Source organism: Jaculus jaculus, chromosome 19 (assembly GCF_020740685.1).
Source record: "Jaculus jaculus isolate mJacJac1 chromosome 19, mJacJac1.mat.Y.cur, whole genome shotgun sequence".
NCBI classification, from domain to species: Eukaryota; Metazoa; Chordata; class Mammalia; order Rodentia; family Dipodidae; genus Jaculus; species Jaculus jaculus.
This window is the reverse complement of record NC_059120.1, coordinates 20,431,942-20,457,977: the sequence shown is the minus strand read 5'-3', so window position 1 is coordinate 20,457,977 and position 26,036 is coordinate 20,431,942. Positions and strand designations below refer to the sequence as shown.

The 26,036-nt window shown below is 45.7% G+C and overlaps 1 protein-coding gene across 1 annotated transcript in view; it reads left to right on the top strand.

Annotated features, from left to right (window-relative positions):
- Tgfbr3 (transforming growth factor beta receptor 3) overlaps positions 1 to 26,036 on the top strand; it is a 226,714-nt gene that overhangs the window by 75,451 nt on the left and 125,227 nt on the right. The window contains exon 3 of the mRNA XM_045138245.1: positions 16,619 to 16,803. Within this exon, the coding sequence (XP_044994180.1) occupies positions 16,619 to 16,803 (185 nt within the window). The remainder of the gene's footprint in view (positions 1 to 16,618; positions 16,804 to 26,036) is intronic.

The window sequence follows — 26,036 nt, the reverse complement described above, 5'->3', positions numbered from 1 at the left end:
GTGTGTCCCTGTGTGTGGTTTTGGCGTGAGCATGCTCAGCAGATGCTCCGTGGGACAGGTCTCCCATTTATCCTTGTTTTGAATTTTGGGGGAGATTTTAACTAAACAACAGGACAGTGTAACACAAATAACTCGAACCGTAGATTTGTAAAAGCTGATATTTACCACAAAGGGAAAGTAGCGTAAATGGAACAGGTTTAAGGGGCATCTGTATTCATGCAGGTGTGCCAGTGTGGTTCGGGACCAGGACTAATGAGCTGGGGACAGTCCTTTTGTTGTTACCTTCATGGGGTCATCGTCCCCCTCTTTTCCTGCCCCTTTACCCTCCTCCTTTTTGGTTGTGTCAGGGTCTCAGGTTGCCCAGGTGGGTTTCCACCTCACAGGGTAGCTAAGGATGGTCTTGAACTTCTCTTCCTGCCTCCACCCCCGAGTGCTGGGATTACATGCTTTTTCTTTTTTTTTTTTTTTTAAGATTTTACTTTTATTTATTAATTAGAGACAGAGAGAGAGGGGGAGAGAGGAGGAGGGGAAGAGAGAGAGAGAGAGAATGGAGGTGCCAGGGCTCCAGCCACTGCAAAACGAACTCCAGACGCGTGCGCCCCCTTGTGCATCTGGCTAATGTGGGACCTGAGAATTGAACTGGGGTCCTTAGGCTTCGCAGGCATGTGCCTTAACCGCTAAGCCATCTCTCCAGCCCCCATGCTTTTACTTTTATGGCAGGCTTATGCAGTGCTCAGGACTGAACCCAGGGATTCATGCATGCCAGGCAAATCCTCTTCCAACTGAGCTATATCCCTAGCCCCTTTTTCTGCCTTTTTTTGTTTGTTTTTTAAGGTAGGGTCTCACCCTAGCCCAGGGTGATCTGGAATTCATTATGGAGTCTCAGGGTGGCCTTGAACTCACGGTGATCCTCCTACCTCTGCCTTCCCAGTGCTGGGATTAAAGGCGTGCGCCACCACACTGGGCTTCTTTCTGCCCTTTTAAAGCTCACGTTCCTTGAGGAGCCCATAGCTTCCACAAAGCTTGGGAACTGTGGCTCTGTGGCTTCTCCAGAGCCTTCAGCTTCACTGGGAAAGGAGCAAGAGTGCCCTTGACGCCAGATGTCCACAGAGCTGTCTACAAGCCACCGGCTGCATGTCAGTTTCCCTGCAACAGAAGCACCTGGGCGGCCTGAAGAGGCAGGTGGATAGCTGAGTCCGGTAATGGGATTTGGCATATACATTAAAGCAGGGTAATTTGGCATTCCTGTTAAACATTTCCTTCATGCCTTAAGAACCAATTGTTGAGTGCCCTGATTATATATAAAATCTTTAAAGTAAATGTGTTTCAGTTCATGACCCAATTTGTACACATGGCTAGAATTAGCAATGTTTTGCATGGCTAAACCAAGTTTGTAGATTTTTCCTTTTGAATTTCTTCTCTCCTATCTATAATCAGGACTGGTGGTTTTGGGCTCTGCTTCAAGTCCCCAGAAGTTATGGTTTCCCTCCTCCATGCGTCCTGTCCATCCCTCTCTTATACCTTCTCTTGCCACTTATATACTGTCTGTTCCAGACTCTGTACATCAGCCCTAGTAGAATGTTCTTGAGTGCTGGGTGAGCCTTGCTATGTGTTAGACCTCCATGGTTCTGTGTAAGATGCGCACCTCTGGGCCCCCTCCCTTTTCTTTCTTATCAGAAACCAGTTTGCTGGAGGTAGAAAGTGCAAAACAGGCCAGGGATGTAGCTTAGGGGTACAGTGTGTGCTTAGCATGGAAAAGCCCTGGGTTCAAGCCCCCAGTACCAGGCTAGGAGGAAGAAATTCTTTTCTTTTTGTTTGTTTTTTGAGGTAGGGTCTCACTTTAGCCCAGATTGACCTGGAATTCACTCAGTGGTCTCAGGCTGGCTTCAAACTAATAGCAATCTTCCTACCTCTGCCACCCAAGTGCTGGGATTAAAGATGTGTGCCACTATACCTGGCTGACAATGAATTTCTTTGGGTATAAGTCAGGATCTGAGCAGTGGATGAATTTGGGAATGTCATCTTATCATGAAAGGGAAACAACTTGACATTATTTAAACTGTCACCTTACTATTAAATACTGTGTTAGTAGGAATTGAGTTATAATTTTTATTAAGTGGCTAATGAGGTTAATATTATAAATCCAGATCAATCAAGCATTTTTTCCTTTTTAAATAATGAAGCATATTTTCTTTTTATAGTCATTTTGTGTTTTCCAAACTCAGAGCAGGAGGGGAAAAAAGGAATCTCTTTTCTCTGTCCTCCAAACCTTCTCCTGATTTGTTCTTGGTTCCTGTGATGACTCTCTGGGCAGTGCCAGCCCGTAGAACGCAGTGCTCCCTCATAGATTATAATCCTCATCGAGGGACACTAGCTGGTGTCCCCGTCCACCTCAGCTTCCTTTGTGTCGCATCAGACAAACAGGAGCAGGTGTGCTCTCTTACAGGTGGGAAGTAGGCAAGGAGATTGGCCAATGTGGCAGCACTCGGTGCTCCTTCTAGACTGCTGGCATTCTTTGGAAGCACAAACATGGCCTGTCTCACCTTTGTGAGTTGCGGTTCCAGGTTGTGCTCAGAGCACAGGAATTTGATTCTTAAGATCCTGCATAGGTTTACTATTTTTTTTTTCTTACTTTCTTTTAGACTATTTCATACGTGCATGTCATGTATTTTGGTCATATTCACTCCATTACCTTCTCTCATCCTCCTTCCAATCCCACTAAACCCTTTCTTCCCAACTAGCCCTCTTGTGACTTTCAAATGCATAGTTTACTTGAAATCTTCCCACTGCAATTCTTAGAAATATTTTTTGGGGGGATGGGAGTGATGGCTGGGGAATATTATAAGAACATCCTTATCTTAAATAGTTTATTAAGTATTCTAACAGGCCACAGAGAAAACATTTTTGCAACTGAGGAAAATACTTTTCATTCACTAATCTTTCCTTCCCCCAAGGGACCTTATGTCTCTAATACTGCTTGAAATCTGTAAAGCACTTTTACATATAATATCTCATCTTATCTTGAAGTCAAGCCTTTGGTGAAATAAGGAAGAGGTAAAGGCTTACAAGGTCAGGGCTAGGAGTGTAGCCCGGTGGTACAGGGCTTGCGTTAGGTCCTGGCTTTGACCTCCAGCAGAACACAGCGATCAGAACAGCCCCTCCTCCTCACCAGCAGCACAAGCTCAAGCAACCAGTAAGCAGTAGCTGTGGACTTAGTAATAACTCCAGGGTCCCATATCCCCCGGTCCAATAACTCATGCTCTCTACGGTAAGGCTTGCCTTTTATCATTTTAATACAAAATAATAATTTTGGTGCCGAGGATAGAGCCCAGGGCCTTGGTGGCGCAAACACCTGCTCTATAGCACAGCTGCGTCCTCAGCCCTTTATAGGGTCCTCTTGCTATGTGTGATGGGGAGTCATGGACCTGCCCCCTCTGCTACCTCTTCTCTTGGGGTCATAAAAGGTAAAACAAACACCCCCCCCAAAAAAAACCCCAAAACAGAACCACACCTTTTCCTCCAGAGCCGTACAAATCCCACCCGCGGTGCTTGCGTGGAGTGGAATGGCAGCTGACTCAGGTAGAGGAACCACACGGCCCTTTCTAGCTTGGCACTTCCCACCTTTTGAGAAAGTCGGTTCTTAACGAAGCTTTGTTTCTCCTTTGAACATTTAAAAGCACAGTTTGAACACAGGAAATTCTTCAACGTGGTTGCACCGCGATTTCAACACAATATGCCCTGGCTTTTAGCCCAAAAAATTGGCATTTGACGTCCTGGAGGAGGGCGACTTTGTCAAGAGGAAGGCTTGGCTTCTGATACTCACAGGAAGGGTGCAAGAAACGCTGATATGAGATGCCTCAAGAGTTTGGCTGTAGAAAAATCTGGGCTTTCTTCCTTTATGAAACCCTTAGTTCATGTTTTAGGACTCTTCTGTGTTTTCCCTATCAAAAATAAATTTCGGCTTCCAGCTAAGTTTTATTATTAAAAAACCCAGGTGGATGTTGTGGCTGAAGGGCCCCTTCAGGAGTTTAATGGTGGTGCATTCCACAGTGCTAACCCCAAGGGGCCATAGGAACCACTGAGTTGTAATTTGAGATGGTATAAACATGAGCACACGCTCCGTACAGACCATGGGCTCTGGAGCCCAGGGCTTCCAGGTGCTTCTCTCTTTTGAGCTGCTTTTGCTTCATATCTCAGTTTTCCTAACATTCCTTCTCCTACGCCTCATTGAGAGCCAGACTGTGCTATTGGCTGAAAAAGCATCCTGGGTGCCCTTTCTTACTGATTCTAGCATCCCACGGTGGGTAGAAGGAATTTTCTGCTCAGGGATAGAATAGGCTAGGCAGGGCCCAGTCTCACAATCTGTGGGAGTTTGTCCCTCTTTGCAGCTGACAGCATTGCAGAATTCCCCATGGGACAATAACAGAAACCCTTATTAGCCAATGGTGTTGTTGCAATAAAAACCTCCCCACTGCAATGTCTTGGTCCCAGGCTATAATGTTACCTCTTAATTCCCTCAGCATCTTTACTACTTTTATTACAGCTGAACACACGCTCCTCATTAGTATACTGGGTGATATGGAGAATCAGAGCACTGGAAATTATGTGCAATAGGTACCAGATGTTTGTGTCAACTTGGTATGCATTAGGATTTTGAACACTTGCAGGTCACATTGATTAAATGTGAAAATTACTTACGATCCCTTCCTCCAAACAATACCCTTTCCTCAATATTTTCCTCTGGGCTACATGAGGTGTAACGTCAATGATTTCTTTAGGGGTAGATTAAATTTAGCATGTGCGGCGAATGCCTCTGTTCCCAAGTGCTTTGTGTGCACTCTAGCAAGGCTTGACTCTGGCCCACCGCCAGCATGGATGTGGGGGTTCTGTCACTGAGCTTGGAATGCTGGGTCCCAGCTCCAGGACATAATGAAAGGGTGAGTCTTTTTGCATTTTTGTCTTTAAGTAGAACTGGGAATTCAGATATTGATGTTACAGTCAGATCTCAGGAACGTTTCCCATGTGTCCAGATAATCAAGCATTAACTGAAAAGACAAAAGGGACCTTGGGTAAAATGAGACAGGAACTCATGCTTCCTCATGGAGAACGCGGAGTCTTTGAAGTCGGCTAGTGGTTACAAGAATGAATTGAATAGTTCAGTGGTTTTTATTTTTTTTAATGTTACTTCATTTTACCTTGTCAGAGGTGAACTCATGTTCATGCTTGGCTTATAAGGCTGTGAGTTGAGTCCTCGGGGAAGAACTGGGAAGTGTAGGGCAGAAGCAGGGGATGCTGGACCTAGAGTCTGAGAAGTCCAGGTTCAAATCTCCCTGCTGCTACTGGCTGGCACAGTGTGACTCGTCTCCCTCTGTGCGCCAGTTTCCGCCACTCCCAAATCAGAATTTTCACACCGTGCATATTACTTCTTACGCTCCTAATACTACTGCATCCCCCATGGGACAGTAGCAGAAATCCTTATTAGCCGATGGGGGTGTTGCAATCAAAATAACAATACTGTATTAGGAACGTAAGAAGTAAGACGCACAGAATCCGAGGGCTGGTGTGGCTGCATGCGAATCCTTCACAGGGAGAGTCCACCTTGGGGTCATCACTCCCAGGGTGGACGCCTTGGGCACTACCAAGTGGTTCCCAGCTGCTCAGCAGCCTGGGAGGTGGGGAGTCTGTCCTGTGAAGAAGGCTGGCTTGGTGGTGGCCTTGTCAGTGTGGCTCTGGCATGGGCCGGTTGTCCGTCCTTGGCCAGGAGGGTGCAGCAAAGAGGAAGAACGGAGCTGACCTCAGGTCAGGAAGGAAGAGGATGGTTCAGATAAGATTCTGTGCCCCGTCCGATCTGAGGTCAGATTTCCCAAGAAGCCAGCTCACAAAGATCACCTCAGCTCTCACTTTGAGACCACAGGACACTTAGACTTATTTATTTATTTTCAGAAATGACCCCCAGAGAATCCTGAGAAGGTCATGTAGTAGAGGACCAGACTCAGTTGGGGAGGCACAGGTGAGAAAGGGGAGACCTCTGTGTATAGTTCTGCCAGGAAGTGCTTCGCAGAAAGAGGTGCCCAGCTCAGCGGCTTGCAACAATTTACTTGTCATAGTCTAAGATGTATTCTACCCACTTCACGAAGTTTCCATGAAGCTTCAGAGAAAACATCTCTATGCTTTTTAACTATAGCATATGGAGTGAGGGTAATGGCCTGTGTGTTTATTTTCACGTTTATTATTTTATTTAAGACAGAGTCTTGCTATATAGCTCAGGTTGGTTTGGAACCCTCTGTTCTCCTGCCTCAGCTGCCCTGTTGCATGTGGTGGTGAGGATTGAACCCAGAGCTTCACGCGCGGTAGGCAGGCACTCTACCAACTGAGTTATGTCCCCAGGTCTTTTTCAGCATGTGTGTTTAGGAACATTTGTATCCCGGTTGCCCCTCACTGTGGGTAACTACAGTGACAAGACGCGTAGGGAAGAGCAGGGCTGTGGCTTGTGGGCGTTGGTGGTGAGGCTTGTACAGGAAGCTCAGCAGCTCACAGGGGCTCCATAGAGTGATGGATGAGTCAGACAGGGCTTCCAAGCATGTTCTCCTGGTGTCTGGGACCCTGTGGTTAGAGGTACTGTGTGCTTGCACCGAGGTGGTTAATTACAATGGTCCTTCAGGATGTGCAGTGGGGCCCATAGGGTGGGCCACACTGGTCCCAGGTGGAGGCTTGTGTGAAGGAGCCAAGTCCAGCTGTGTGTGGACGGACTGACCAGGAACCACCACGATCCTGATGGTGGCAGACTGTAGCTGAGGAACAGGGAGGGACAGGGCGTGTTCAGACTGATGCAAGGTCACAGGGTGAGATTGGGGTCTTGCGATGTGCACCTGGGGAGGTGTGACCAGTCTCCTGGATGAGACATCAAAGGAAGTTTTGGTTTGCTGCCTGCTATAACAATGGAGGGTGGTAAAGTCCAAACTGGGACTTGATTCCTAGGAACCCAAAATGTCACTTCCTTCATTTCATGATCAATGTCTCCTTTGGTATAAGAACAAAACTTTGGTTCTTAGGAAAAGAGTGAAAGGGAAATCTCTTGAATGGACAGCTTCTTGCTGGTAGGAGGTTTAGTAAACCTGGGCCACCTTGTGCTTCTTTCTACTTGCCTCACTAATACTGGCATCCCTATGTGTGCCTGGCCCTGGGCTAGGGTCAGGCATCCAACGTGAACAGAATTAGCAGGTTCCAGTCATTTGATGGTGTTTGCGGTCTCTGGGCATGTGTAGCCATTGAACAAATACTTAGACAACTGATTGTGGACATGCAGACACATGGAGTGCTGTGAAGAGAAGTGGAGAGCCCTTGAGAGTGTGAGAGAAGAGACCTACCATGCAGGGAGGAAGGCAAGGAAGGCTTCCTCAGGAGGTCTGCACAGTTAGCCAGGCAGGGGAAGGAATGCGTTAGCGGAACGTGTAAACAGATGAAAACTTTGGGTATGTGGAGACTTCTGGCAAGAAGGGTGGTTCTTTGGATTGAAGTAAAGGAAGATAAGTGTATTAATTAAGTTCCTTGTGTCAGAAAACTCCAAACACCTTTTCTCATTTTTATGTATAAAGAAGCAGTCTATCCAGGTATGATGTCTCACACCTATTACCTCAGCTGAGGCAGGAGGATCCCTGGAAGTTTGAGGCCAGTCTTGGTTACATGGTGAGACCCTGTCTCAACAAACAAACAAACAAACAAACAAACAACAACCAAACAAACAAATCACAACAGGCCAGAACTGAATGGAAGGACTTCAGAGATGGCTCCATGCTTACCGGGTACTGAAGCGACACCTTACTGCTTCGTCCTCCTGGGCACATGACTTCCATCTTATGGCCCCAATTAGCTGCTGTAACACTCTGTGTGATATCTATGTTCCAGTCAACAGGAAGAAGGAAAAGACAGAAGACACACTCCTTCCTTGCATAAGGAAAGTTCTTGAAAGAAGAAGAAATTATATGTGTAGTCTTTGGTCCTATCTCAGCCAGAACTCTGTGACGTGGCCATGGCTGCTTGCAAGTGGGGCTGGGACACACAGCTTTTGTTCTGGGCAGCCATGTGCCTGGCAGTTGGGAAAAGGAGAGTAAATTATATTGGGAGATAGCTAGCAGGTGTGCCTCAGCCGGAGTGACTAAAACACAGTGGGCAAGAGAGCCATGAGAGCTGAGCCCAGAGTAGGGGGCAGGGCCTTGGGGTGGTTCATCTGGAGAGGACGAGAGTTTAGTAAAAGTCCTTTTAAGAAGGTCACAATGCATAACTACCCTGGTTCCATTCTCCACATAAAGCCTGGTGCATAAAGTGGCACATTTGTCTGCAGTTATTGGCAGTGGCCCTGGTGTGCCCATTCTTACTCTGTTTTTCTCTCTCTTTGCAAGTAAATTAAAAAAAAAAATAAAAGAGGTCATGTTCAATCTTATAGTTTCAAAGGATTTTATTTTATTTCTCTCTGAGTTTGAGTTTGTGTCATTGAGACAATCTGTGTTTTTTTTTTTTTTTTGTGGTGGTTTGATTCAGGTGTCATCTATAAACTTAGGTGTTCGAAATGCTAGGTTCCCAGCTGATAGAGATTTGGGAATTAAAGCCTCCTGGAGGGAGTGTATTGTTGGGGATGGGCTTATGGGTGTTACAACCAGTTTCCCCATGCCAGTGTTTGGCGCACTCTCCTGTTGCTATTGTCCACCTTATGTTGGCCAGGGGGTGATGTCCACCCTCTGCTCATGCTGTCGTTTTCCCTGCCATTGTGGAGCTTCCCCTCGAGTCTATAAGCCAAAACAAACCTCTTTTTCCCCACAAGAAGCTCTTGGTCAGGTGATTTCTACCAGCAATGTAAACCTGCAACAGTAAAGTGGTACTGAGGAGTGGGGTTGCTGCTAGACACCTGACTGTGTGGCTTTGGCCTTTTGGAGCTGATTTTCAAGAGGAATGTGGAAGGACTTGAAACCTTGGCCTCAGAGATGCTTTGCATTGCTGTAAGTACTATTCTGGTCAGAGTTGAAAGACCTGAAATGCAGTAAGAACTATGGACTGTGGGGTTTGGCTTATGAGGGTGACAAAGAGCTTTGCTTGGACTGGGCTAGCAGTTTGTGTGAAAAGTTTGCTGTTATGCCTGTGACCTGAGAAGTTGTGCAGGGTTGCTTTGTATAGAAATGAACTGGTGTGAGCAGAGGGATATGGCACAGAAAAAATGAAATCTTTGGGCCCAAACTGATGCCTGTTCACCTGCAGATTGTTTGAGAGATTACAACCTTTGATACTTGGCTAGCTGACCTGCTCTGGGGCAACAGGAAGAATGTAGACTCTTTTGAAGGGGCCTGAGTGCTCAAGGAGTGTCCTGTTTTCAAAGTCTGCTTTATTCTCCCCTGGATTAACAAACAGGCACTGTACCTGGTATTGTGGAGCATAAGAAATGCAGAAAAGAGAGGGTCATTGAGTTTGCAACACAGTCTTGTGTTTTGGAAATCGCCATGGGCAGTGTGTAGCAGGTTTGCTGGATGCCTGCATGGAGACCCCATGGGGCTATGAGGATGAACTGTGGATTGTAGTGGAGACCCAGTGGAGATGCCAGGACCACGAGATGGTTGCTAAGGAGAGCTGCTGGCCCTGATGATGTTTTCCAGGACTGTGAATAGCCTACCTGGAGGGGTGGAATTGGAATGCCAGAGACTTGTTGCTGGTTAGAATTATTAGACTTGGAGATTTGTCACTGGCTAGAGTTGTTGGAGTTGAAGTTACAGAGTTTGATGTTTGTGCTGTTTTAAATCTTGTATTGGTTGAATATTTCTTTGCTATACCATCTTCTGCAGTGTGAATGTTTATTCTGTGCCACTATGGATTTTGGGGGGATTTTTGGTATTGTGGCTCAGTTAAAAGACCTTGTATTATAGGGATGTTTGAACATCATTAGGATTGATAAAAAACTATGAGGACTTTTAAAGTTTGATGAAGGCATTGCATTGCATTGCATTTTATATCATGTACGGTTATCAGTTTATGGGGGCCAGGGGCTGAATATGGTGGTTTGATTCAGGTGTCCACCATAAACTTAGGTATTCTGAGTGCTAGGTTCCCAGCTGATAGAGATTTGGGAATTAATGCCTCCTGGAGGCAGTGTATTGTTGGGGGCAGGTTTATGGGTGTTATAGCCAGTTTCCCCACGTCGGTGTTTGGCACACTCTCCTGTTGCTATTGTCCACCCTATGTTGGCCAGCAGGTGATGTCCGCCTTCTGCTCGAGCCATTGTTTCTCCCTGCCATCGTGGAGCTTCCCCTTGAGCCTGTAAGCCCAAATAAACCTCTTATTCCCACAAGCTGCTCTTGGTCAGGTGATTTCTACCAGCAATGCAAACCGGACTGCAACACTTGTCCAAGTATTTCTTTGTGATAAATTTCTAGAGGAAAGTTGCTAGGCCAAAGGATAGATGCTTTTGCTCTCTCATCTGCAATTTGTGGCTTGTGGAAACATTTTGGCCTGTATAGTTTTTTTTTTTTTAAGGGGTATCCCCTTCTTATCTATTTATTACAGTTTTTATTATTATCAACATAATTATTTCTGTGTGGGGGGGCACATACATGCTGCTGCACACATGTGGTGGCCCTAGGACCAAGTTGGGGTGTGGACGCTTCCTTTCACTTTGCCTGAGAGAAGGTGTCTCTTGTTTTTGCCTCTGGGAAGATCAGAGTAGCTGACTTCTGAGCTTAGACATTCTCTTGGCTCTGCCCCCTGCCCATTGCCTTAGACATGTTGGGATTATAGAAGTGTGTACCCCAGCATCTGGCTGGGGATTTGAAATCTGGTCAGCAGGTTTATGGAGCAGATGCCTTTAACCTCTGATCCATTTCCCCAGCCCTCATATTTTTTTTTTTAAATGAAACATTTCAACATACAAAGATGTTGAAACCATTATACAGCAAACATCTTGATTCCACAGTTAGCATTTTGCAATAGTTGCTTTATCAAATATGTATCCAGCCATCAGCCCATCTTATTATGTGGATAGATATCAGAGTGAATTACAAACCTCAGGGCCCTTTGCCCTACATGCATGATGGTGTTTTGATTCTCATAGAAAGTGGACATGGTAACTTTGTTCTTCAGGATACTTTATTGCCTGCTAGGAGAGGGGGTCGTAGACTGAGATGTCACATGATTTCCATGACCTTGAACAGTTGCATAAGTGTAATGGGCACTTCTTTTCCTTAGGACGAGGCTAATGCCACCTCTTGATGGTGTATAGCACCGAGCATTGCCCAGAGCACAGTGGGAACTGCATAAATGGGAATGGTTACTTTCACATTATTATCATCATCACTCTCGTTATTATTATTGGGTTTTCAAGGTCGAGTTTCTTTCTCTAGCCCAGACTGACCTGGAATTCACAATGTAGTCTTAGAATGGTCTCGAACTCATGGAGATCGTCCTACCTCATCCTCCTGAGTGCTGGGATTAAAGGTGTGCACCACCACACCTGGCTTTCATTCTTTTTTTTTTTTTTTTTTTTTTTACCAGAACAGTCTGACATTGTATGATGAACTGTTGAAGGCGCTGTTTTTTTATATTTTATTCCAGGCAGTGATGGCTGAAAATTTCTTATGCACACATCCATGTCTTTCTGGTGTGTTGTTTTGTCACATACTGGTTTTCTTTTACAACTTGGATGAGAAAAAATTCAATAAAGAAACACACACACACACACACACACACACACACACACACACACACACACACAAAACAAATCCAGTGTGTCAGATGGTCAGGAGCACTCTGTACTGAGTATGTTAACCCGCTTTTTTTTTTTTTTATTGCTGCAACAAAATATATGAGATAAATAAAAGGTTTTGTGTCGCTCACAGTTCCAGAACTTTCAGTCCACGGTCCCTTGTCTTTGTCACTTCCAGTCTATGGGGACACAGAACATCCGGGCAGGAGCAGGTGGCAGAGGAAACTGCTCCTCTCAGGGTGGCCCTGGAAGTAAAAAGAGAGAGAGAGAGAGAGAGAGGAAGGGTTTAGGGTTCCATTATGCCCTGAGAGTGCTCGCCCTCAGTGACCTAACTTCCTTCCCTGAGGTTCTACCTCCTACAAGTTCCATCACTTCCCAATAGCAGCACAGATGGGCAGTCAAACCTTCACCATGTGGGCCCTTGGAGTGGGGACAGTTAAGATCTAAGTCATAGCATTGAATGCATTCAAACACGGACCTCAGTGGCTACCTAAGGAGATGTTGTCCCACCATTTGAACACTGTGCTGTATGCATTGCTTTCTCTTTGGTTTGACCTTGAACTGACTCATACATCCCATAGCTGGGGCCATGGCCCAGATGGAAGAGGTCTGTCCTTCCTGGACTTAAGGCTAAAGTGGATCCTCTTGGCACTGGGGACTTCCTGCTCTGCTTCCCTTCCTCTCTGGGAAGGACCTTGTCTTCTGATTTGTTCCCACTGACTTGTTATTTCTGCCTGGGAGACCCCAGTTCCAGTTGACATCATTGCGGAGCCAAATAGATTGTAGATCTCTTGACAGATGTGTTTTGGACCAAAGGACAAACCAGTCAAAGCTTTGTGCACACACTCTTAGGAGCATGGTTTTTTTTTTTTTTTTTAATTGTATTGAACTTGGGATCGTTGCAAATTGATGGCTGGAAGCTCTGAGACCAACTCTGAGGCTTTCCGAGTAGAAAGCAGTAGCCAGTGTGTGTCCCCAGAATTGAGGCTCTGGGATCCACCCAGAAATACCCTTCATGCATTTGCGACCATGACGTCCCTCTCCCTGCCTCCTGCTTTCTGAGAAAGCAGCTGGGCACAGTCCAACAGCAGAGAGAGTGGCACTGATTATTTGAAAGGGCATATGCTTCATTTAGACCAGATTGCCGTTATCAACGTAGATAATTTCCATGAGTCCTGAAATAGACTTGGCCCACTAGGACTGGTGTCTGTGTATGTATGACAAGCCATGGGGTACAGGCGAGGCTGAGTCTGAGCGACAATGACATTGCAAGTGGAGGCTGCAATTCTAGAAAATACCTTTGCTTTTTAGAAGCCAGGAGGAGCTCATTGGAACGCATCCAGGCCTTTTGGCTCCATTGGAAAGGTTGTGGCTTAGTGGTGCTGAGTGTTCAGTCCCAGGCTCCTCAGCTACTGAATGGAGGTGGGTGTAGGCAGCTCACGAGGTGGGTGAAGATGAAGTGTAGGAGTGAAGGGACCCTTACCACTGTCCTCTGAGGTTCACTGGGATAACCTGACAGAATAAGCAGAAGAAAAGGATGCAGACTTACAACTTGCAAAGAAGGGAAAATTATAGTATAAAGGGAAATGGTAAGAATGTGATTAATTACTGGCTTCATTCCTACAAGGGAGAAGAGTGGGGAATGGAGACAATTGGACAAGTTGAAAATGCTTATTTTAAAATCATTTTTGTGCATGTGTGTCTAATAGTGTGTGTGTGTGTATACACGCATGTGCACACAGATGCATGTACCCTGTGTGCACTGGTGTGAAGGCCAGAGGAGAAAGGTGGTGTCCCTCTCTATCATTCCTTCACTATTTCTTTGAGACATATTCTCTCACTGAACCTAGAGTTGTCATTGCAGTTAGACCTGTCTCCGGGCGCCCACAGGACTAGGGTTGCAGGCGTGCATGGCCATGCCTGGCCTTTTACATGAGTGCTGGGGGATTGAACTCAGGCCCTCTTTAGGACCCTCATGCTTGTGCATCAAGTGCTCTTACTCACTGAGCCATCTCCCTAGTCCTGGAAATGATTATTTTTAATATGTGTGTGGTATGCAAACGTGCATGCATGTTTGTATTTATGTTGGTGTGTTGTAGGTGTGTGTTCAGGCCAGAGGTTGATGCAGGGTGTCTTCCTTGCTAGCTCTCCACTTTATTTACCAAGGCAGGAACTCTCACTTGAACTCAGAGCTCACTAGTTTGGCTAGTCTAGCTACCCGGCTTGCCCTGGGGATCCCCTAAGCGCTGGAATTACAAGCAGGTTTCCACAGATACTTGGGTTAGGTCCTAGGGATCTGAACACTGGTCCTTCTACTTATGCAACAAGTGTTTTATCCACTGAACCATCTCCCCATCCCCTGAAAAATGACATATTAAAAAATACATATTTTTATTTGCATGTGGGGGGGAAGTGAGTGGAGATATGATGATGTGTTTGTATGCGTATACCAGTGTCTCTCACTACTGCAAACAATGCCCATCTGGCGTTATGTGGGTGGCTGGAGAATTGAAGCCAGGCTGGCAGGCTTTTAAAGTAAGCACTTTTAACCACCAAGCAATCTCCCCAGGCCCTGAAAATTATTTTAACACAGTTTGGTTTGTAGAGCACACAGAGGACAGACATTGTTTTGCCTGCAGAACAGACAAAGGTCTGTAAATGATTCTCTTTGGAATATTGATCAGGACCAAAATAGAAGACGATGGTGTGTGAATTAACTCTGTCCAGGTGTATTGACAAACTCCAGTCTCTCTGCTTGTGGTATGTGTTTAGTTGATAGAAACTCTGGGAAGGGTCCAGAGGTAATCATTTTCTTCTTTGGGGTCCAGATTTTAAACAGACAAGAAGGCACCAGAGGGAAGCTTTCTCCAGTACCTGCTGTTCTGAGTCCCTTTATTTAAAGCAACTAACCTTGGGGTGCTATATTTAGGGGTGACAGTTCCTGGATTCTCTTAATATTCCAGGCCCTCCTCTTTCTAGATGTCTGTCTACCAATCCAGCTAATATAAAATGAGGATGAAATATAGTGGGATTATGGTCCCATCACCGTAGCAACCTATTTCCCATACTAGTTCCTTAGAGCCAGCTTTAGTCCTTGGAATAGTGCCCCACTCATTGATCAGAGAGGGATCATTTTAAAATGAGAAGTTATTGAAAACACTCAATGATCTATTTATTCATTCAACAAATATCCTTTTAGCATCTCCTATATGTCAAGTGTCCCTGTGCAGTCCTGAGGAACCCAAGATGAGTAATCTGTAGTAAGATATAGGGAAGTCACACTTGCCTGGTAGTGAGAGGTGTGTATAGTTTGTGGTCAGTGGGGTAAATGAAGCAGTGGAGATGGGTAGGGAAATTGAGGGGTGCGGGAGAAGAGGTGTAGAACAGAGGGAGTACTTCACGTGGGGTGTATATTGTAGGGGTGGAGTTACAGAGACAAAGGAATTCTGGTAGCTGAGACAAACTTGAATAAAGAAATGGAGTTGGGAACCTTTCTACTGTATTCGGGGATCTTTTTATAAATATTTATTTTCATTTATTTATTTGAGAGAGAGAGAGGGGAAGAGATAGAGAATAGGTGCACCAGGGCCTCCAGCCATCTTTCCAGCCCCTTAAATTGGAGATCTTTAAGCAACCTGGTGTTACTGGTATGGGGAGTGAGGTGGGCTGGGAGGATAAAAGATGCTAGATCAAGGAAGACCATGTTGTGTGCCCTGTTAGGGGAGCTCAGGTCTTCCTCTGCAATTTTCAGGGGTCAGGCATACCTGTGGATAGTAGAGGTGGGCACTTTCATTTGAAACATCCATGGAGTTTAGTATTCTTTTATCAGGACCCCCTTTGTATAGAAGATGGCTTGGAGAGTTTGAAGCTCCAAGTTCTCTGTAGGAAGATCTGTCATTGTCTGGGAAGTAAAGGTGAAGAGGAATTGATAGGTTTAGAATCCAAGAAAGACAAAGCAAGGAAGCAGGAGCCAAGTGTGACCAGAGTTCTGCTTTTCCTCTTTCGGAATCTGTTGTTTTTTTTTTTTTTTTCCCCCGAGGTAAGGTCTCATGCTAGTCCAGGCTGACCTGGAATTCACTATGTAGTCTCAAGGTGGTCTTGAACTTATGGCGATCCTCCTACTTCTGCCTCCCAAGTGCTGGGATTAAAGTCATGTGCCACCATGCCCGGCTCTGTCTGGTCTTATTTTTGCCTCTTTGAGGAGGATTTTTCTGAAGTCTAGTTCCAACTTTGTTGTGCAGATCTGACTGAACTACCTCTGCTTAACACATTTTTTTTATTGTATACTTCCTAAATTTGTTTACTTTCTCTAGCAAAGGGAAACTCTTAAAAAATAAAGTATTTCAGCCAGGTGTGGTAGCACATACCTTTTATCCCAACACTGGGGAGGCAGAGGTAGGAGGATTGCCATGAGTTTGAGGCCACCCTGAGATTACACAGTGACTTCCAGGTTAGCCTGAGCTAGTGTGAGACCCTACCTTGAAAAACCAAACATAAAATAAGTAAATAAAAATAAAGTATTTGGGAGGTATAATTTTAGGCAATTGATATGTATGCATAATATCATTTGACCTTTAAACAATTTATTCCCTTTACCTCATATTTTCTTCTAAGAGAAGGAGAAGACAAGTGTTAAATGGCAAGCATTCTCCTGCTAGAGGATACACTGGTGACTTGTGAGTCTAAAAGGAATTTAAACAAAAATTATTCAAGAGGTGTAAGATACCAAGATTTAAGATAAATAGGCTAGGACTTTTAATCACTCAGTTCTGGAGAGTACTTACTTACAAAGACTCCTCACATGGGTTTGCAATGGCTTGATCATCCAAAATGCTCCCAATCTTACTGAACAGCTCACATCTGCGATTCTATCCACAGGTCCAGAGCCTGGTACCCACTGTGAGCTGTCACCCATCAATGCCTCTCACCCTGTCCAAGCCCTGATGGAGAGCTTCACCGTCCTGTCCGGCTGTGCCAGCCGAGGCACAACCGGGCTGCCACAAGAGGTGCACGTCCTGAACCTCCGCACCACGGACCAGGGGCCAGGCCAGCCACAGAGAGAGGTAGGCACAACAAATGCCACTTTTGGCTCATGCCCTCTTGAGTCTGCAAAGATGCTTTTCAAAACAAGTCCTTTCCTTCTCCATTGGAGCTCAACAAGGATGATCATGTCTACGCACTAGAGACGGAGTGGGGCTCAGAATAAACAGATTGCTCTGTGGCCTGGATCACTTTAGACCCCTCTGTCTAGTCCTCTCGATCAGAAAGAATTTCTGTAAGAACTTCACCTTTTGAAAACAACCATAAGAAAAGTAACTTTCTTCTGGAACTGTAAAATGTCTTTCTTTCTTTGCCTACGACCCTCTTGTCTATTTAGTTTCCTTTTAAAAAGATTAAAATATTTTTATATTTTATTTTATTTATTTGATAGAGAGAAAGAAGAGAGAGAGGCAGATAGACTGAGAGAGAATGGGCTTGCCGGGGCTTCTAGCATGCACCCCCTTGTGCATCTGGCTTCTATGGGTAGGGCTGGGGAATCAAATCTGGGTCCTTAGGTTTTGCAGGCAAGTGCCTTAACAGCTAAGCCATCTCTTCAGCCCTACTTCCTTTATTTTGTCTTACAAATGTATGGCACCTGCAGGGTGACCTAGGAGAAGGGGGAACATAGAACAAAGGGGTTAGCACTTTATGCTTGACAAGAACCTGGAGGGGGCTCTTCGTGGCTGCGGAGACAGCTTCTCCAAGATGGTGGTGGTCTTGGTGGTGATGGCGATGAAAACGGTAGAACAGGCTCCCAGTGACTCAGCACTGCTTGAACCCTGCCTACGTGAGCCCCCGAGGGATTTTCATCCTGCTTATTTTATAGGCGAAGAAACAGGTCCAAGGTCATTAGCTGCAGAGAGAAATGGCCCATTCTTCCCTGCGACTCAAAGATGGCCTGGATGGTGGGTGAATGGTCATCATGCTTCCTTTGCTAGACTTCCACACACGAAATAACACATAGTTGTCATTCTTTCTGGTCTTGAGTTTCTGTGTCAGAGATGGTATCACTAAGGAATAATCTCGCTAAGAAAAAAAAAAAGAGTAAACCCTGGTCACAGTAAGCCAGAGGAAAGCTCCCACAGAATAGAGTTTGTCTATCTCTCAGCTTTCTTCTGGGCAAAAAGTGAAATTCCCTAAGCACTTGTTTATATGGCTCAAGCACCCCCCTCCCACCCCAAAAGGTAGGGATAGGAGAAGCATCGATCCTCCAGAAGGAAAAGCAAACTGACTTTAATCTGATGAAAGTGTGCAGGGTTGGCTCATTTTTAAGGCAGATTGCCTAGCCTTTCTAGTTCTATTGGAAATTATTGTTAATACCCTTGGTTGCTTGCCATTGTTGCTGCAAGACATATTTCAGGTCAGATTTCTTTATCCCAGTAATATGCCTTTAATTCTCAACTTACGTGGGAGAGTTTGTGGTGGGAGGGAAGGAGGAAAGAGGAGGAAATACAGCTCCTACGAGGCGCGCTGCTGACTCCAGCAATTCCTCAGCAGCAATAATTACTCATTTTATATATGCTTCTCTCAGAGGGTCACAGAAGGAAAAGAAAGTCCAAGCTGTGATGGAAGCATTGCCGCTGAAAATCCTTAATGTTAAATTATGCAGTACAGTTGTTGACTCTGAAAATAGATCCAATAAGACTACTACAGAAAGAGAAAAATACTACAAGGAGGGACAGGAGAACTCTCCTATACTTTTATTTACTATGTTGGATCAAAATGGAATTCATTTTAGAACAGAGTGGTATGGGCGGGGGGCTGGGAGTATGGCTCAGCATTTAAAGACACTTGCTTGCAAAGCCTGACTGCCCAGGTTCAATTCCCCAGCCATCATGTAAGTCAGATGCTAAAAGTGGTGGCACAAGGGTCTGGTGTTCATTTTCAGTGGCAAAGAGGCCCTGGTGTGGTCATGGGTGCGTTGCGTGCACGCACGCGCATAAACACACACACAAACGCACACACACACACATAAGTAAACTTTTAAAATAGAACACAGTATACTGAGGATGGATAAAATTAGCTAACCTCTAGGGACCATGTGACTTCAGTGAGAAGAGAAGACACAAGGCATATGCAGTCTAGTCTCAGACTTCTTTGAAAACCTCAACCTGATCCCCCTTCCAAAGTTGTGTGGTACATGTATGTATGCTTTGGAGCTAGTGATTTAAAAGCATTTCTGTGACTAGATCGCTGAGGGGAATTGCATATTGTCTTCTTTGGAGATCTCTAAGGATTAAGTACTTGTAGTTCAATCCTGTTTGAAAACATGATGTTAGGATAATTGAAAACTCCATTTGGCTGTACATATAGTAGACCTTGGAATCTTTTGGGTATATAAAACGTATTTTATTTTATTTATTCGAGAGAGAGAGAGGCAGCTGGAGAGAGAGAATGGGCACACTAGGACCTTTAGCCACTGCAAATGAACTCCAGATGCATGGGCCACCTGGTTTATGTGGGTACTGGGGGTCCTGGGTCCTTAGGCTGCACAGACCAACATCTTAACCACTAAGCCCTCTCCAGCCCTGCTGTGGGTATACAGAGAGAATGTAAAGGTTGTTAGTAGACAAAGAATCAAAGAAATGGATAGCAAGGTGAGGCCTGAGAAGTATTAAATACGCCTCTTCATAGATGACGGGAGGTAGATTGTAGCAATTGTGCTAACAGGTTTAAAAAAAAATCTCTTGAGCCCTTCAAGTCAGAAGTTCCACTGTTAGGTATGTACTCAATAGAAATGAGAGCATGGATACTCTACAGCCTTTGGTTAAAATAGAACCCAACTTTTCTCTCCTGTGGCCTCTGAGTTTGATGCCTCGGGGTGTTTCCTGACTCTTGGGAAGGGTCACAGCACCCCCGCAAGGCTTGTTTACAGTAACGAGCTTTCATGAGATGCTAGAATGGCAACTGTTTTGTTTCCTGTGGCCTCATTTTTGCGAGGAATCTGCTTTTATGTGGTGGCATATGTTTTTCTTATTTCCGGCCCATCTTTATTGCTGGCTTCTTAGGAAGAGCTGCGGAGGGCGAGCTGCAGTCAGCCATCACCGGGACGTGTGTACAAAGACACGCCGGTTATGCTTGTGCACTGGTTCTGACGCTGAAGGAGGGACTTGGAACGGGGTGTCAGCTGTGGGGCTGGAGGGAGGATCACAAGGCCCCACTGACATAGAAATGGGGCCCGGGCTTAATGATTCTCACCCTCCAGGGAGCCTATAACCCCTCCTCATTGGATACACTGACTTCTCGACTTCATTTCAAAAGATTTGGGATGGACTTCCAATAACAGGCGCGCCGACAACGGTGTGAGCAGAAGTGCCCAGCGAAGACCCGCGAGAAAGGAGGAGTGCAATTTGTTGGCTGTGTGGGCTCATGTGGTTGCTGTGATTGTTTGAAATTTGGCTCCAAGCTTCTTGGCAGCCACGCCAAATGGGGTGTGTGGTTAATCACACACGTGGCTCCAAATCACTTCCACTTTAGATCTTCTCCGAGGACTGGGCACGAACTCATCCCTCTCTTGGTTCTTTCTGAGGGCAGGAAAGACCTGTGATAAGTAGGAGAAAGAGAAGGCAGGAAAGACGGTGAAAATATGAGCTGTCCCATTGGCTTCTTAACAGCTCCCTTGTCCCCAGGACAATACCAGCAGCTCTTGCGATTCGAGTCCCATGCCTACCACCTGTGGTGGGCCAGTCCCAGCAAGCTTAGCAGCCTGAAAGCCAGGGTCACTTTAGCAGGTGCCCGTCTGGGCTTGCGAAGGTTACAACCAGGAGCGGGAGAGCCAGCCTCCGAGCAGTGCCGGCTGATTTTTAGCTTTTCCTTTGTTGTGGGTGACAAGCCTGCCATCTGGACTGGGGGTGAGGGCTGCGGTGGGCTTCTTCAGCTAGCTGAGACAGTGATCTCTCAGGTTGGGGTTGGGGTTTAGGTATAGTCTCGTCATTGTCACAGCTTTCCAGTCCTTGGGGCCTTTTTTTGTTCTTTAATTCCCTTCCGGCTTCAGGGCAGTATTAAGCCTGGTGCCTGTGTGCCAGCGTCGCTTATCAAATCAAATGTCAACAGTTATGAAATTCAGAGCTGAGCTCAGGAGCCATTGTGTTCTGGGGGGACTGTTAATCCCCCACTAAATGCCCCACCGAGAGGACTTTTGTCTGTCTTCCCATCCCATGATTCCTGGTGCTTTCAGTGGCCTTTGCGACCGCCCACTGCTTGCAAACTGGCACTTCCTGGAACTAAGCCCGCCTGAGGTGGGTAAGGGTGGACAGGCACACCGAGTCTCTTCCGGCTCCCAGTGAAGACAAAGAGCTTCAGTGTTAAGATTTTACCATCTGGGGTGGGGTGGGGGGGGGGTCGCAAGGGGATCTCTTAGGGGTAAGTGCATTTGCCACATAAGCAGGAGAGCCTGGTTGGACCTCAGCCAGCATGAACTTGATCCCCAGCACCCATGTAAAAAGCTGGGCATAGCCCTGTATTCCTGTAACCCCAGTCCTGAGGGGTGGGGCCTAGGTAGAAGAATTGCTGGGACTCACTGGTCAGCTGCAGGCTCAGCGAGATACCTTGTCTCAAGGAAACATGTGGATGAGCTATAGGGGAGGACACTCATTATTCTCCTCTGGGCTCAGCACACATGCACATACGTTTATCTTCACACACATGCATACACATGCCTCATCCACCACATGTACTATGCACTATATACTCTGCATACATGCACATACCTCTGCACACACGCGCATATGTACACCTTACAACATATGTTCTATACACACAACAAACCAAAATAAATGATCTTATTCTCTGATCGGCTATCTTTTTGCTTACTGTGAGGGAGTTGGCAGTTTTGGATATCTCTATCTACCTGACTACCTGGATAACTGTCTCCCTATTTACTTACTCAGGCAGCCTTTCCTTTAGCTTTTTCAATATTCACACACGGGCAAACCAACCTCCCCCCCCCCAATGTTGCCTACTAAAATACTGACACAGTAGTGTCTGGAGTAGGAGAGATAAGTGTGAATCTTTCTTGTACCCACCACTGCTAAAAGAACTGATTAAAAATTTCAAGGCTAGCCGGGCGTGGTGGCACATGCCTTTAATCCCAGCACTCAGGGGGCAGAAGTAGGAGGATCGCCATGAGCTCAAGGCCACCCTGAGACTACAGAGTGATTTCCAGGTTAGCCTGAGCTAGAGTGAGACTCTACCTTGAAAAAGAAAATAAAAAATTTCAAGGCTGGCTGTTTGCAGAACACATATATGGGAGGAAAATTGTCAAGTGAGCACCAGCAAACTAGCTACATTCTTTCTGTACCTGGGGTGTTTGTTTACTCTGCTGTTATTCATGCATGACTCCTCCGTGCTGGTTCTGTATATATCAGAAAGGAAAGATACCATTCAGGGCTATTTATGTTTGTGATAGCATATATGTAGTCTGGAGTAAGCAAATGTCAAAGTAAACTCCCCACACATGACACTGTGTACCGATAACATTTGGTTTCTAATAAAGCACCTTCCATATGTAAGTACTTTTTGCTATTCATTCAAAGGAGATGGGGGGGGGCTAGAGAGATAACAACCCAGGTTTGATTCCCCAGTACCCATGTAAGCCAGATGCACAAAGTGGTACATGTGTCTGGAGTTTGTTTGCAGTGGCTAGAGGCCGTAGCATGCCCATTTTTTCCCCTCTCTCTCTCCTTTCCTCCCTCCCTCTTTCTGTCTCTCAAACAAATAAAAAATATTTTTTTAAAAAAGGTGATTATTCTGGAAATCACCTTGATATGATAGATAAGATCATTTCTGAACTGATCATTTTGTCACAGACCAATAAGAGATCTATTAAATTTTCTAGGGATTTCTCTTTCTCCCTTCTCTTATCTTCCTGTCCTTCCCTTCATCCTCTAGTCATTTGAACATTACTAGAAATTATTTCACAAGACAACTGAATCTGACACATGGATGAGTGGACCTAAATGAATAGAGCACACACATCCTTTAAGAAGGGTTGGCTCTTTACTTGAAGATACCCGGTGAAGTTTCAATGGTGGAACCTGCTGGGTTGTGTAAAGATGTCAGTTGAGGTCTGGGTAGAGGAGCAGGGTAGGAACAGCAGGGCAAGGGTGTCGCAAGAAAGATGCAACCAGAGTTGGGCCTGTATTGGAGAACGACTTCTAACATGCTGGGACAAGATGTGTAACATGAGACTGCAGCTAACTCTCAACTGAGGACTCTGTAAAACCAAACTTGGAATCCTGAAGCCAGAACTCAGAGCTACAGGTCAACACCAGGGCTTAGCAAACAAGCCAGGTTACTAGCTAAGTTGAGAAGTTGAGGCATTCGTACCAGGGCTCTGGCAGGCTATATCGCTTCAAACTTCACATTTACCATAGGACTGACACGGGCTGTAAATTGCCCTAGCAGAGCATGGCCCTCTGCCCTGGCAGAGGGGAGGACTTGAGCCCAGCTGGCCTCTTCCATTTTAGCATGAGGTGATGGCAGACTGGGTTCTGTGCTGGCTGGAAGCTGACAAGTGGGGAAGAACCCTTCTCTTCTTATTGCCTCTTTAGGATGGACAAGCAACTGGCCTTGACAGCTTCCCCCTTTTAAATTTGTCCAGTAATAGCATTACCCAACCAGCGGGTATTTTGTCCTTTTGGATGTGAGATTTGCAACCCTTACCCTCCCTTTAGCTGTCATGGTGACTGCCCTTGACTTTTTTTTTGAGGTAGGGTCTCGCTCTGGCCCAGCCTGACCAGGAATTCACTATGGAGTCTCAGGCTGGCCTTGAACTCATGGCGATCCTTCTACCTCTGCCTCCTGAGAGCTGGGATTAAAGGCGTGTGCCACCCTGCCCAGCTGCCCTTGACTTTTTAAATTTCTTGAAATATTACTAGAAAAAATGTTTCTACAACCTGCCCTTCACATTTCAAAATATGATTTGATTTTTTTTTTTTGCCTCTTAGATTTTTTTTTTTTTTTTGGGGAGAGTATGAAAATAGGCCAAGGTAAGGAGTAGGTCTACAAATCCGAGACTTAACTATGCTGAGTGGACAGCTGCCCAGTCTGTGTGTACAGTATCTAGTCATCCAGCTTATCTGCTATCTTGACATTTTGTTTGAGAATAAAAGGAAATTTACTGCTAATATCTTTTGATTTGGAGACTCAAATTCTGCAGCAGAATTTATTACATTACCTTCCATCCTTCCCCTGCGTTTTCTAAATATTTCTGTATAAATTGGACACGGGGAATTATTTGAATTATTTTGCTTTTCTTTCTCCAACGCTGACGAGGCCTGATGTGCGCTTGGACCCTCGGGTTGCCTCTGGGCACTGCCTTGTGTCTCTGTTTCCTCTTCCTACCCAAATTCCTGATGGGCCAAACACCTGGGCGCCCTTCTTCCCTGCCCACTGCCGGACTTCTGCTCTCCAGAGCTTGCTGCTCGATGCCATGTATGCCAGCCGTCATTTTTTTTAAGCTAACACATGGACTGCTGGCATAGGGGAGGGTCCGGACTCCCTGCTGGCATGCCCACCTGCAGAGGGAGAAGTGACATTCACTCACTGTCAAGTGCTAGGCTGGCGCTCAGGAACAGGACCTAAGAGCTCTTTCTGTTACCATTGCCTTTCTTCAGTGTCCCCTTTCTTGCCACCTCCCTCTTGGTTTCCAGAAGCTATGCTATCTGGATCCTCCTACCCCTGTCCTACTGATTTTCTGGATTCCTCCTTAGCTGGACTTTCTTTCCTCTGAAGGGTTATTGGTCCTGTTTTCCTTTTGTCCTCCTTGAAGTGCTTTGTCTGTTCTTAAGGTTTGGGTTGAACTATGATAACTTCTCACGTGGAGCTCCAAGGAGTGGGGGGGGGTCTCTCCAAGCACCCCACTTCCTGGTCCTACCTTGAACTCTTGGGTCACGGAGATACGGTGTGGAGGGGAAGTGATCAGTGTGGTGCAGAGACTGGGTGAATCTCGGCTCTGGTATTTGCTTCCCAAGCCTGTGCCCCTGATGAACAATTGCATTCTTAAGCCTAGCTTCCTCATCTGTGAAATGGAGTAATATCTTGATATCAGCGTGATCGGCCCTTGGTTGAGAGATGCTCAGGACACTCTGGGTTGGAGTGCATGCCCGGCACACAGCATCCTGTCAAATGTTAGCCAGCATTGCTGCGTAAGTATCTCTGGAACAGAATTTGAGAACCTTTCTAATAAGTCAGTTCTCCTGATGTTATCCCAGGGCTGGTTTTTCAGGCCAGCTTTCTGGTCCCATCAATGTCACCCTCACCATCTGTTTTGGAACTTTTGAGCCATCTTAGATTTACTTATGCCTTTAAACCCTATTTTTGGTCAATGGCAAGGTTTTATCACCATTTCCTCTGCAACTGCCCTTGGATTTCTCTGTTCCTCTTCCCTTATCATGAAGCCTCCTTAACTGGTCTCCTGGGACTGGCGTCTTCAGCTTTAGGCCCTGGTTCTTTCCATGCTGCTTGGGAACCACTTCATAAAACCAGTCTTCCATAAACAATATTCCCATAATTCATTCACTCACTTATCCACAGTCCCATTCGTTAACAAGAACCTACTGTGTGCTGGGTAAACGCTGCTGGAATCTTACTCATCTTCATGTCTTTAACGCCTATACTAGGACTAAAAGGCGAATACATTTAATACACCATGGCAAAGGTTCTAACCAAGACATGCACAGAAATTTCCAGAAGCTCAGGAAGTGAATGGTCATGGTAGCTGGAGGTGAGAGGAAGAATCCCAGGAGAAAAAGAATAGCCTGGAAGGCTAGGAAGACAAGCAGACATTGGTGGGCCTCTATTTGCATAGCAGGAAGACCAGAAACCATGCATACATGAAGTTCTGTGGTGGACATGGTGTGGCTGCTCTCTAGAGAGGGCTGGCAAACTGACTGTTGCTTCCAGGCCAAATCTTGTTTACTGCCTGATTATTATTGTTATTATTATTTTAATATGAGGCAGGATTTCACTCTATCTAGCTCAGGCTGACCTGAAACTCACTTTGTAGACCTAGGCTGTCCTCAAACTCTTGATGATCCTCCTACCTCAGCCTCTGGGCTGGAATTAAAAGGTGTGTACCACCATGCCCAGCTTTTGATTTTGTGTTTTTAATAGCTTCATTGAGAGTTATCTTTTACATACCCAAATTCCATCTGTTTAAAGTGAAGAGGTTAGGGCATTATAATCTGATTTTACATTTTCATCACCCTCCCCAAAGAAACTATGTACATGTTAATAGTCATTGCCCCATTTTTCT